This window comes from Sesamum indicum, linkage group LG6 (genome assembly GCF_026168435.1).
Source record: "Sesamum indicum cultivar Baizhima isolate 11 linkage group LG6, ASM2616843v1, whole genome shotgun sequence".
Taxonomy (NCBI): domain Eukaryota; kingdom Viridiplantae; phylum Streptophyta; class Magnoliopsida; order Lamiales; family Pedaliaceae; genus Sesamum; species Sesamum indicum.
The window spans coordinates 24,049,083-24,063,431 of NC_142662.1; the positions used below are offsets into that span (position 1 = coordinate 24,049,083).

A 14,349-nucleotide genomic window follows, 5' to 3' on the forward strand; every position below is an offset into this window, starting at 1 on the left:
AAGTCGTACTCGTCGCCTTCCTCGTTGCCGATTTACCGTCCTTGTTGCCGTGAGTTTAGGGCTAGGGTTCTAAGAGATGGGTTTGTAGAAAAAATGAGAGGAGAAAGATGGAAGCCGTACAAATCTGTGTCCTCGTTGCCGACCTTGCGTCCTTGTTGCCGTGAGTTTGGAGTTAGGGTTCTAAGACATGGGTTTGGGGAAGAAATGGAGATGGATTTGAAGGAAGAAATGAGAGAGGAGAAGGAATGGAAAAGAAAGAAAGAATGAGGAAGAAAGAGAGAGAAAGAGATCAGTTTTTGAGTTTTAACTTTTTGTATAATTATTATTATTAATATATTATTATTATTCTTATTATTATTACTATTATTATTAGTATTATTATTATTATTATTACTGTTATTATTATTAGAATTATTATTATTATTAGTAGTAGTAGTATTATTGTTATTATTATTGTTAGTATTACTATAATAATAATAATAATAGTTATAATTATTATTATTATTATTATTATTTTAAATCATGATAATCGAATCATAAAATTTTTACATAGATATAGTTGAAATTAATATATGCTCACAATATGCAAAATTTATATATTTATAAATGTTAGTATAACATCGATATAACTATCATCATATATTATTGAACAACATGGGTTAATCTGGCCATCAAAATTCAGATCAGACCATTAGATATGATAAAACTTACAAAAAAATACATTTGGTAAAGTTTTAGACTTATTGGATATACGGATGTCGAGATATCGTACTCGAAACATAAGAGTAATCATTCAAGAAGGTGTATCGTTGAATCAGACCATGTGATTTTAAATCATACCGTCCGATATGATCTAATGGACATAGTCTTGTATATATTTAAATTTCGTATGAATCAGGTGCCCGGATTTTAAGATATCGTAATTATTGATTAAATTTTTTAATCTCATTATATATAAAATAAAATAATAATTATAATTATTCAACTATCATCATCATCATTATTATTATTGTTGTTGTTGTTATTATTATTATTATTATTTTTAGATTAATTCATATAATTACAACTTAATTATTATTACATAAATAAAAATTCTTAGTTTTGTGTTTTAATATTTTAATAAATAAAAAAATTCCTATTTAGACCATCAGACACGGAAATTTCCGTGGCTAAATTAAAGAAAAAATTAGCTAGGGAAACAGAGACGGAAATAACCAATTCTCAGCCATCTCGATTTTTAAGGAATAATTTAACAGTAGTAGAGACGGAAATAGAGACGGAATTTCGCGAAATTATAAATCCGTCTCTATCTAAAATAAAAGTTATTAATAATTTATCATATGTAAGAGTTCCGTCTCTAAATCCGTCTCTGATAAAGACGGATTTTGTTCCGTCTCTAAATTTTGGTCTCTGATACCTTGTTTTCTTGTAGTGTTACCCGACCCGGTTTTTATTTTTAAATAACCAAAATCCTTTTTCGCATTCTTATTCTTTTCCATTGACCAAATTTATTAATCTTCATATTCTTCTCTCTTTCTCGGTTTTTTGCGCCATCATCAATGTCTTCTCTCTATTTATTCACTATCTTCTGGAAGAAAAAAAAGAGAGAAACAAGTGAGGAAAAATTAAAAAAGATAGGTAAACCTAAATGGTTCGATGGTGCCTTGGTGACGTGGATTAGCTTTAGTGGTATTACATACATATATATATATACATACATATGTATTAATTAGCAGTATTACACAGTGATATTTGAGAACATGCAAATCCACTATTATACAAATCCATGAAACACAAGAAAGCAAAGTAGTAGTAGTAGCAGCAGCTGGCTGGTGGCTGGGTAGGTACTTATTGGATGCAACTGACAGAGGTTGCAATAAGCAACATAATATAATCAGATGAGTACGAGATCCACAAAGAGAGCCGTATACTTTTCAGGATTTGTAATCCCATCTTCGCAATTCTCATAAGTCACTTCTGATGTGCGAGCATAGTTCAGAAGCTGCTCAGCCACAATATCCCTGCCTAGTATGGAAGTTTGAGTTATCCATTCTGTATTCAAATCTTTCCACGCATCTTCAACTAGTTCCACAAACTTATCCAGAGCCTCTTCTTTTGATACGCCATATTGTTTCGTATAGCAACGGACTGTTATTGGCAAATTTCCTCCCTTGCTTTCACGCTTGTGTACCAAGATGTTAAATTACAAAGTGCATATATACAAAAATTGGATGATCAGTAGTTCTTCAGTTCTTACTTCATAACTTCCCAAGTCGTTCAAATATCGGCCAATCTTAGCAGCAGCTGCAACAATCCTAGGTTCACCCATTAGCCAATCGATGGTCTCTTTCGAGGCAGATTTTGCGGCCATGCTGGAAGAGAGAACCACATAGACGCAACTTGTGACCATCATGTTAGCAACGTTCTCTTCAAATGTAGGTATCTGTACTTGTCCCATAGCCCATTTCAGCACCTTGTCATAAGCCTTACAAAGTTGTTTCATCTTCACATTGTAAAGGGAATTTTATTACATCAAAGAAGTTAGTGGATATTAATGAGAAACAACGGACCAGATATAATTAAGTTCAAATGTAAAATTAACAATAAAAACCAGGATAAGACAATATAATGAGTGAGAGGTACTGAGAGTAGATCAGAGTTTGGGTCTTACTGTTTCTTTGGCATAACAAACTGCATATAATTTTCCTAGCTTGGACGCTTCGACTTCGTAGTCGTCATATATACTTAGAAGAAACTTATATACAATTTTCATGTAATTTGGTAGTCGATAGATTTCATTGACATTCCACCTAAGATTCAGAATAAGGTTAATCAAGACAAATGTTTTAACCATCCTTTCAAAAGTCACAAACTATAACTATTGTGTAGTCGTGGTCAATAACTATTTATTACAACTAATTTATTATTGATCATGACAGTTAATCATGGTTAAATATTATATTTTTTGTAGTGACAAACATATTTATATAGAGGAGTAAATATATTAAAACCTCCGAAAACTATATTAAAATTTAGGTTAAATGCAACTTACTCCCTTGTGCTATTTGAAAAGTGTAAAAAATAATTAGAAGATACAAAAAAGCTCCCCATAACTTTAAAAAGAAAAAATGGCAACAAAAACCCCTCAATTGAGGTAATTTCTGAATTGAAGATTATAAATATCCAATAATCAATCTTCTTAACATATGACTTCTTTAAAATTTGATATTTCTATTATTGAAAGCTGTAATTTTATTTAGATAACCAAAAGATTTAAAAATTTGAAAGTATTATTTTTTAAATTTTTTTCCTTTAAATTACATATTAGTATAATAGACAAAAATGTAATTAAGTTACTGAAAGAAAGTGTACCTTAATTTTATTTAATTATAAGATAATAAAACACAAAATATTTAAGACGTGATAAATTGGCCTATTTATTAAAATAATATAAAAAAAATATTGCAATTATACCCAAAATGGGGTATAGTTTTCAAGGGAAAAGAGTCGAGTCGATCAGGCTCGACGATCGGGAGAAGCAAAACGAAATCAGGATTTGGCCGAAAAAGAAGCAAGGCTATGGATACCATGACCGATCACCATCGATAAAGAAGAATCTTTCTAAATCACTTCGGGTCAGCGGGGCCTTCAAGCATCCGAAATACGCTTAAATGCCCATGTCGTTAGTAGCACTAACAACTTGGGCACATAATTTTTTGTGCCAAGTCGTCAGTGCTAATAAATACTTGACACTCCTTTTTTTAATATATTTTGTTAATTATTATTGTAATTTTTTTTTGTTAATTATTGTGGTACATTAATTATCTAATAAACATACTTTATCTAAATATGTTTTTCCTTCTCTCTAAAATTTACATACTTACAGTATATTTTTTGGTTTATTTTAGGCTAACCAAATAAAAAACATTCAAACAAGTTGTGATAATAAACTAAAAAAAATCGAAGGATAAATCAAACTTTGGACCACATTAAGGCCATATCTCAAAATGTTTATCGAATTGTCACACATCAACAAGTAATAGCACAAGATATGGCCCCTTAAAGCATTTTGCCACAACAAATGATCCGATTATGATGATTAAGAAATAAATGAACCAACAGAACCAGTAACCAAAAAAGAAGAATACCTAGACGACAACGGTAACGATGCACTGATACTGACGGACATTATTAAAATCTGTAATTAATTTTAAGTTTATAATATTTTAGTTCGTATATATATATATATATATTGATTTATATATAATTTTTAATTTTATTAGTTGTTAAAAATCAATGAAACAATTAACATATTTTTATTAATATTTTTTTACTATTAAAATATTACATAAAAGTTTCATAATATAATACAATTAAAAATTATAATTAATTAGTAAGTAATACATAAATATAATTATAATTAGTATATGATATTATTAAATATAACATAAATATACATAGAGTAGTATGGTGGACCAATTGAAATTTTGGAATATCCCAATTGGTCCATGATAATACTCTACGCATCTCTATTCGTCCAAGTCAAGGACAAATTATCATTATTCCTAATAAAATGGACTGACCCCAACTATGGGCAATAAATCAAATTCATAACCAATCATAACAAAATCAAGCTCTATCGCATCAAAATGATGTGCCACTGCGAGGCCATAGATATCAAAATAATGAAGCTAATATTTGAATACTCTTTTTGTTATTTGTATATAATTTTTAATTTTTTTAGTTGTTAAAAATTATGTAAAAATTAGTATATTTTTTATTAATATTTTTAATTATAAAAATATTAAATAAAAAATTCAAAATATTATAAAATTAAAAAATAATAACTCCTAATTAATTAGTATATATTATTATTAAATATAGCATAAATATAAATTTAAAAAAAAGGCTAGGAAAAGATATGTGCCTAAGTCATTAGTACTACTGATAACTTGGTCTACGTTTTTTATAAAAATAAAAAAGAAGTTGGGTAGTCCCTAGTAGCACTAACTTCTGCACTTAATTTTGCAACTATACCCCAAAAGTTGCAAAATTATTTTATTAATATTATTTTAATAAATAACTCGTGATAAATTACTATTTTTTAAAATGCAAATTTTTTAATTAGAGAACTTGTAAAGATTAAAATGTATAATCTTATCAAATTTATATACATACCTTTCTAAGATTTCAGTAAAACAGTGAGCATTTTCAAGTATAGCATAACTATCGTATGTATCGTTTATTGTTGTAAGCATTTGTACGCTTTTAGCAATATCCACTCGAGCATAAGAATCTTGAGGTTTAAAATGGAGTGCTATGCCCCAAAAATAGGCCTCCACCAATCTGTCTCTTGCGTATGGAAGTTTTGATTTCAAGTCAAATTCGTTCCACCACCTGTGAATGAGAGAGAGAGAGAGAGATTGTAGTGTTAGTTTAATCTCAAAAATTTTCAAAACAGGAGTTATGAATCACCTGGTGAGGTCATGGAGCTCTTTCTTGTACAAATTCTACAAATAATTGAAATCAAGTTTGGCTAGTTTTAGAAGCAGTTGATTCTTTGAGTCATCTCTTTCGTAGAAGGAAATGAAGTGGCGGGTTTCGATTCTCGGAACACCTCTGTGGAGTGAGTGCTGCAGAGCTCTCTTCACCTGATCTTGAAGTGGAGATTCTAATTGTTGCAACGTACGCTTCAGATGATGGGTTGTAAAGGCCACAGCCTCTTCCAAGATTGTTTCCCCATGAATCCTCAGGTGGGCAGCTTCATACAAGCTTAGCAGACCCTTAGCATCACTTTTGAGGGTTTCTTTGAATTCATTGTCTTCATTCTTAAATTTATCGAAAACACCTGTTTATTCAGTTACGTATGTAATATGATTGTAGCACAAGCAATATATAAAGTTATACCGTATGTGTATAAAACGTTAAATGGGCGCACTCGTCTATGATTTCATTACATGGATAGTGATTGTGCGAAAAAAGCATAATAAAATAAATGAAAATGAAACATACTGCTAGAAACAAAATAGCGATGTTGCCTGAGCAGACGAAATTGAAGTGCAGTAATGAACAAGTCATAGTCATCTTCCCTCTCAGAATGAGATCTGAAGATGTCTTGGATTTGATCTTCAATCTCTTGCTCAAAGTGATACGCCACTCCTAAACGCTCAAACGTGTCGATCAATATCAGTCTATCAACAATTGTATTTCCTTTAGCCATCAGCATGCTCCTTGCTTCTTCCTTTAGTGCTTCAATGGCTTCAACATACTTCTCTTGTACCTATCATCAACCCAGTCATCATATGTTTTTAATCAAAATTATTTAATGTCAACACGTGGTATGTGTTAAAACATTGAATTGAACAAAAAAAGATGTCATGAAAAACGCATAAACCTTATTCATGTTCGCAGAGAGTGAAGTGAAGGTATCTGCCCACATGGTTGGGGCGGAACTCCCAATGGTCGGGCGGACATCCATTCTAATTGTAGGCAGCTGACAATAAGAGCTATCTCTATGTAATCTTATCTCTTTTATTGATGATAATTTTATGAATATATGAATCAACACCTCATTTATAACGGGATTAAAGGTAATTTTAGTTTCTTAATTTTAAACAATTATCATTTTAGTCTCGTAATTTACTAGGATTCTATTTTAATCCTCTATAATTTAAAAAAACTCAATTTTGATACACATTTTAGTCGAAAATTTGTCTCAATCACCGGAAAAAGTCATATGGCCTTCACGTGACTTTTTAAATTGGGGATTTCGTTTTTATTGGCAACGAGAGATAGAGAATTGGAAAGAGAGAATTAGAGAGAGTATTGTGATCAACTCATTTTATATCACATTTGTGTTTCTGTATTATAATTTGATCACAACTATATACCCTATTTATAGGTCTACATAACCCTATCCCTAAGAGGAGTCCGTATCCAAACACATAATTTGGAAGACTATAAACTTTATTCTAGATAGGATTTATCCCAAAGAGTTCTTATCACAACATGCATTTGGGAGACCCAAACTCTATCTCAAATATGAATGTATATTGGGTAAAATATAACACTTTACCCTTTAATTGGATAAAAATGTCCCTCATGTATTGACAATTTATTATTTTTAATATATTTTAATATTTTACTCATTAAATTATTTTAAATAAATAAGAAATTTAAATTAAGTGAAGTATAAATTAATATATATATATATATAGTAGATATTACGATAAATATAATATAACCAACAACTCATACATATTGCTTTTCAGAAGAAATTGACAAATATATATGCTTAATAAAAAATTCAACATTTTTATAGAATAGCACATAAATATATCTTATCATATTTTTTAAAGAAAATATTTTCAAAAAATTGATAATGTAATTACTTACTTTTATCTAAAAGAGAAAAATATTTATAACTTAATTTTATAACCAAATTAATAAAAAAAATACAAAAAATTTTCTACGTAGTTTTTTGAACCGTATTTAATAGTAATCATTTACATTTGTTTTTAGCCATAAGCAATTAGTATTGTACCCAATAGTATTTTTTTTTTAGTGTATGAATTTATGGAGGCTTAATATGTCTCGAAAGTATCCCAATCGTGTAATTGATTAAGGGAGTGTTTGCAAGAACTTTAAAAAAGCATTGTTCAGCTTCTGATTTCTGAAAAGCATTTTTAAAATATGACAAAATGAATAAAACTCCTCTGTATTTTAAAAAGTCGGCTAAAACCTTCTTTATGTTTTAAAGATAGACTAAAACAACCCCCTTGTGTTTTGTAAAACTCAGCAACAAACACCCATTCTGTTAGTAATTAACAGAAGGTGTATTACACGCGCTCTTTGTACATATGGGTATATTTTTTAACTGTTTTTGAACTTTTTGTTAGGTGTTTTTTACTAAAATGCCTTTTTTTTGTATTTTTTTTTATAATTTAAATTGAAATATTACATTATATTTAATTTATTTAGTATTAAATATTAAGTTAAATTATATTTAAATTCAAATAATTTTATAATTGTTAATGTTAAATCTAAAACTATTTTTAATTAATTAAAATATATATTTAATTACAATAATTATTCTTAATTAGCTAAAATCTTTAATTAGCTAAAATCTTGAATTATTCGTTGCAAATAACCAAACTACTCTCTGTTATTCGCAAGAGAGCATCTGAAAGTAGATATACACATCATAATCAATGATATAAATAATGCAAGAAATCCCATATGCTATGAAGTACCTTCAACAAAGGCTCATTCCACATGATCATATGCTTTGTTTGTATCCAACTTCAGAGCAATAGCACCCTTTCTCCCTCTCCGTTTGTTTTTAAGATAATGATTACATTTATATGCAAGTAATACATTATTAAAAATCAAAGGAACCACTAATAAAAACTGACTGCAATGGGAAGTAATCGCATTCATACAATGTTTCAATCTATTAGCAAGCACTTTTGAACAAGTTTATAAACAACATTGCATAACTGATCAGACGAAACTGAGAAATAGGTTTAGGGACCGCACTTTGGGAATCAACACAATATTAGTGAAATTTAAGTCAGAAGGCATGACACTAGTATTTAAAATATTGAGAACACATTGAAGGATGCCGGAATCAACAATACCCCAATATTTGTGGAAAAACAACGGAGGAAAGCCATCTAGTCTGGGAGATGTTAGTGGAGACCTAGAAAAAAGAGATTAGATACCTCATTGTGAGAAAATGATTGAGAGAGAAATTGATGTAATGACGGGGTAACCCTGGAACGAACACTTCTCAACACAACATCTAAATCGCCAGCCAATGGATCTGTTGAACAGATAACAGATTGAAAATGAGCAAAAAATCAAAGATTGAATTCCATCCTTCTCCTCGATCCAAACACCGTTATCGTCCTGCACGTCCACAATTCTGTTCATCCGTGCTCTCTCCAAACTCAAGTGTGGAAGTACATATATTACAATCTCCATCAGCAAGCTAGTGAGCATTTGATCACTATTTTCATCTGACTTCTTCTGTTGTAAACAAACGTTGAAGCTCACGTTTTTTGTAGTGCAGCGGAACCATCGAATCAGTTACACTACACTTCTCAAGACCATCGAGCTCCCTCTCCAAATCCTTGATATGTTTACCAATATTGCCAAAAGTGAGGTGACTCCAATGTTGCAGGCGTTCACCATATTCTGCCAATGTGTTCAAGATTCATTCGACCCCCCCACCACTCAACTTTGTGCCCAGGCCTCAGCTATAATATAAGCGTAATCTACAGATTTAGTGTGAAGAGCTTTGAAGTTGAAGCGTCAAGCAAGCTGGTGTGTTGTATTAATTGGGGATTCCACATAAACAAAAATAGCGGCTGATGATATGAATAAACAGCAGAAAGGTGGACACCTTCACATACCCCAACGAGTTGTCTCCAAGAAACCATATTAACAAATGGATCAAGTTGTCATCATGCTGTAAACTGCCGAATGTGTCCATTGCACCATGGGAACCTAAAACTAGAGAACCCCAAATCCACTAGGCCCACATCAACTAATGCCATTCGGAAATTCCTCATTTGCCAAGATGTTATAGAACACCTGCTCTCTTTCTCCTATGCATAGATGATTGCATTAAAATCTCCCCCGGAAAAGCTATGATTATCGTAATTTTCTTTTCAATACTCGTAGTAGATCCCAGACTTCTTGTCACCTTCCCACCTTTGTCGCACCGTATATTCCCGTAAAACGCCACTTCCCTTATCAGTCTCAACCCAAACATCTATATGCCATCTTGAAAAGCTTAAACGCCATCTATATTCCCGTAAAACGCCACGTGCTTGTCTTGATTTCCTATTTCGACCATGAGAAGAATGACCATAGGCCCGAGATTCTAACGGAACTTCCACCAATATCTGCTAATGGAACTTCCACCAGAGTTTGGATTCTCGGAACACCTCTATGGAGTGAGTGCTGCAGAGCGCCTCTTCACCTGGTCTTGAAGTGGAGGTTCTAATTGTTGCAACATACGCTTCAGATGATGGGTTGTAAAGGCCACAGCCTCTTCCAAGATTGCCTCCCCATGAATCCTCAGGTGGGCAGCTTCATACAAACTTAGCAGGCCCTTAACATCACTTTTGAGGGTTTCTTTGAATTCATTGTCTTCATTCTTAAATTTATCGAAAACACCTGTTTATTCAATTACGTATGTAATATGACTGTAGCACAAGCAATATATAAAGTTATACCGTATGTGTATAAAAGTCTAATAAAAATTCAGGGTTAAATGCGGAAGCCCCAGTATAAGGTCATTCACATTTTGCCCGTCGACTTTTCTTTATACACTCGATAATCCAGTTTTTTAATTTTTTTTTTGCACTTTACACTTTCATTGGAATAACAATAGAATTCCATTTGTGTGAAAACACGCGCCTGAGGGTGATTTAGAGTTGGGTAAAATTGTAATTAGGAAATTATGTTGTCGAAATTGTGCGGCACATTAACAGCACATAGCTTCCAAGCTAAACACTAGCGACAATCAACAACTGGAAATTCAAACCTTTTATTGTTCAATCATGATGAAAAAGAAACACAAATAACTTAATCAACACCAACCAACAAACTGAGCTGTGAACATATTTCCCTACAATCATATGACTATGGGATCCACAAAAACAGCAGCAATCTGTGCTGCTAAATATTTTTGAGGATGTGTATACCCATCTCGGCCATCCCTGTAAGTGACCTCTGCTACTCGTGCATGGTTCAACAGCTGCTCCATCATATACTTTGATGTTGTGGAAATTTCAATTAACCACTCCGTATTGAAATCCTTCCACGCATTTTCAAATAGTTCATTGAACTTGCCCATAGTTTCTTCTTTTGATACACCATATTGCTTCACGTAGCAATCCACTGCTGTCGGCATACTTCCATCCTTGCTCTCACGCTTTGGCAAAAATGAAATAAATTTGGTTGCATCATTTGTATACAAAAGAAGGACAACCCTAGCATGATGTACAGTCTAGTGACACCAAAAGTTGTCAAATTATTTCTCGTAATCAATACTTTTGTTGTCGCTATATACGTATCACTGAAGAGTAATTCCACCTTCTTTAGTATATATGTCATGCTTGTGATATAAATGCAGTTAAAATTGTTCTTGTAAAGAAATCAGAAATTCCTGTTAATTAAATTTTGTTAAGGTATAAAATGGACTTAGAGGTTCTTACTTCATCACTGCCTACATCATCTGCATGTCGACAAACCCTGGTGGAAGCTATAAGAGCTTTATTAGGTTCATCAGTCATCAGCCAATCAATAGATTCCTTGGAGGTAGATTTTATTCCTAGGATGCCCACTATGAGGAAGACATAGATGCAGCTCGTGACGACAGTATTGGCAATGTACTCTTCGTACGCAGGCATCTGTCCTCCCATGAACCAATTCATATGTTTGTTGTAAGCCTTAGAAATTTGTTTGACCTTCACATGAATATAATTATTGATTAACATCGAAAGATAATTAGAATTAATTAGAAAAGAGTGGACAAGACAAATTAATATGTACTCAATTATAAGATAAATGAGGATGGATAGGTAAGAGTGTGTCCTTACTGCTTCTTTGGCATAACTCACTGCAAATAGTTTTCCTTGTTTGGCTGCTTCAATTTCGTAGTCCTCGAATAGATTTAGAATAAATCTATAAATAATTTTCATATAATCTGGGAGTCGACTGATTTCATTGATATCCCACCTGTAAAAATCATGTCAATTTTTACTCATTCATTTTCACAAGATGAAATTATAAATATTTCTTCTTTCGGACAAGTAAATTGTTATAAAATTGTATAAATGAATATATTATACTTTTCCAATATCTCAGTGAAAAGGTCAGCTTCTTCAAGTGTGGCATAATTATCATATGTATCATCAACTACTGTAAGCATTATCAAGCTTTTAGTAACTGCTATTCGAGTATAAGAGTGCTGAGGATGAAAATGGAAAGCCATGCCCCAAAAATAGCTCTCCACCAATCTGTCTCTCACGTGTGGTAGTTTGGACATCAAGTCTAGCTCGTTCCACCACCTTTGAATTGTAAAAAAGAAGATACATTACAACTTATTTTAATTTACCTAATTACATGTTCAACAATAGACAAATGTAATGATAAGTACGTCGCTTACCTGGAAAGATCATGAAGTTCTTTTTTGTATAGATTCTGTGAATAGCTGAAATCTAACTTTGCTAATTTTAGAAGCATTTCATTTCTCGATTCTTCCTTCTCATAAAAGGAAATGTAATGGCGGGCTTCAACTTTTGCAACGCCTCTATGAAGCGGCTGCTCAAGAGCTCTTTTCACTTGGCATTGAAGTCGAGGCTCTAATTGTTGCACCATGCATTTCAAGTGATGGGTTGTAAAGACCACCGCGTTTTCTAAAATGTCTTCCCCATGAATCCTCACGTTGGCTGCTTCATACAAGCTTAGTAGGCCCTTAGTATCACTTGTGAGGGTTTCTTCAAATTCACCGCCTTCCCCCATAAATTTGTTGAAAACATCTGATCCTTGATCAATTATATCATTTGAAGATCGTATAAGTCATTTTCATTTCTCATTCAATTAATATGATCTACATCATAGAAGCTCGCTACAAAGAGCTCTTTAATATACACGACCAATTAAAGTTTCTTTCGGTCAAGATATTATAATGTGTTAACGCTTAATAATTAGTTTCAATTCATACATTATCATTATATATTTGTGCGTAATGGTAAAACAAATAGAAAAAGATTGGTTCGATAAAACTAGTCACATATTGCAAATGAAGAGAGAAATATCTAGCAGTCTAAGAATCGTACCGCAAGAAACTGAGTAGCGATGTTGCCTAAACACACGAAATTGAAGTGCAGCAGTGAACAAGTCATAGTTGCCCTGGTCCTTATCTTCAGACTGAAATCTGAAAATTTCTCTGAGTTGATCTTCAATCTCTTGCTCAAAGTGATATCCCACTCCCAAACGCTCAAGCGTGTCAATTAGTACTAGCTTTTCTATTGTTGTACTTCCTTTACTCATCAGCATGCTCCTTGCTTCTTGCTTCAGTTCTTCAATTGTTTCAACATACTTTTCTTGTACCTATGAAGCCATTCATCGTATACCAACTCATTGGAAACATAACATTATATAATCAACATGTTATAGAAACCTTAACAAACAAATTTAACCCCCCCCCCGCCCCCCAAACAAATAGAAGAGCTACGGAACCTCCTAAACTTTTCAAGTATGTGGAAACTCCCTATCTCCCATATCAGAAGGTGCGTGATCCTTTTCTTAAAATTCAAGAGGCCCCGTTACCTTATTTTTTGTTCAGAGAATTTTTTTGTCTATTACTATCGTCACATAGCCATTTGTCGTGTATAGTCCACAAATGCAAATATGCAACATCCCGAAACGAGGATGCAAAACAACGTTAAAACAGAAAGGGAGCAGGTGGAACATGCCTATATGCGCGCACAAACCTTATCGTCCAAAGAAAATGAAGTGAAGGTATCGCCCCACATGCTCGGGGAGTAACTGGTGATGGGTGGACGGACATCCTTGGGGAGACTGGGAAGTGTATGATCAATAACGTCGGTAGCTGCAGCCATTTTTGTGGTTAATAAATAGACACTATCTCTCAATCTCTATTTGTATATTTCTTGACATGTGTAAATATGAATGACTAATTCACTTATTTATAGACGCATACTCTGGGATAGCAGATTCCGAATTGCAATTCTGTGTGATCAAGTTTAGAATAACGAGTCGTGATTTTTTAAAAAATATATATATATTTTTTTTTATAAAAAGCCCAAATTGTGATTCACGATTTGAAGTGATGACTCCAAGTCGTGAATCACGTCTTAGGTCATCTTTTTTTTTTTTTTTAAATTTTGTTTAATTAATTTTTTTATTAATTTTATATATTTATTTTTAATATATTAAAATCCAAAAAATCATAATATTAAAATTATATTAATTTAAAAAATTACAATTAAGTGTACAAATGTAATATACATTTGTACAATTAAGTGGACTTAATATGTTGTTAAAAATTAATTTTATAAAAAAAATAATTAAACAAAATTAAATTTGCTGATATTAATAAAAAAAATTGAACGAGAATTGATATTTACTCTTTATTGACATATTATTGACTTATTGTAGGTCAAATATTATTCTTTTCTAATTAAACTATTCTTATAACGATGAAAATATAGATCATCACATGCATTAACGTGTGAAGACGTACGAGGTTAATTTGATTATAAAAATTTTATGCGATTTGCAATAAATCGTATAAGTCAATTGGGGGTA

At 32.1% G+C, this 14,349-nt stretch overlaps 2 protein-coding genes and 1 pseudogene across 4 annotated transcripts; all 3 read right to left on the reverse strand.

Annotated features, from left to right (window-relative positions):
- Positions 1-1,894: 1,894 nt before the first annotated feature.
- On the reverse strand, positions 1,895-2,503 carry LOC148787925 (tau-cadinol synthase pseudogene; annotated as a pseudogene).
- Positions 2,504-5,213: 2,710 nt separating this feature from the next.
- Positions 5,214-6,500, reverse strand: LOC148787926 (gamma-cadinene synthase-like). Of its 2 annotated transcripts, XM_088882102.1 has the most exons (4): positions 6,395-6,500; positions 6,013-6,280; positions 5,476-5,848; positions 5,214-5,397 (listed from the first exon to the last, which is right to left on the reverse strand). In XM_088882102.1, exons 1-3 carry the CDS (start codon positions 6,476-6,478, stop codon positions 5,511-5,513), a joined length of 690 nt encoding a protein of 229 aa, XP_088738228.1. In that variant the 5' UTR covers positions 6,479-6,500; the 3' UTR covers positions 5,214-5,397; positions 5,476-5,510. The 2 variants fall into 2 exon arrangements, with proteins under 2 accessions (XP_088738228.1, XP_088738227.1); XM_088882101.1 differs by having other exon boundaries at positions 5,214-5,848.
- A 4,042-nt stretch (positions 6,501-10,542) lies between these two features.
- LOC148787927 (gamma-cadinene synthase-like) lies at positions 10,543-13,750 on the reverse strand. Of its 2 annotated transcripts, none has more exons than XM_088882014.1 (7): positions 13,512-13,750; positions 12,855-13,128; positions 12,182-12,560; positions 11,865-12,083; positions 11,613-11,751; positions 11,229-11,480; positions 10,543-10,945 (listed from the first exon to the last, which is right to left on the reverse strand). In XM_088882014.1, exons 1-7 carry the CDS (start codon positions 13,638-13,640, stop codon positions 10,646-10,648), a joined length of 1,692 nt encoding a protein of 563 aa, XP_088738140.1. In that variant the 5' UTR covers positions 13,641-13,750; the 3' UTR covers positions 10,543-10,645. The 2 variants fall into 2 exon arrangements, with proteins under 2 accessions (XP_088738140.1, XP_088738141.1); XM_088882015.1 differs by having other exon boundaries at positions 12,182-12,554; positions 13,512-13,749.
- Between the last annotated feature and the right edge of the window lie 599 nt (positions 13,751-14,349).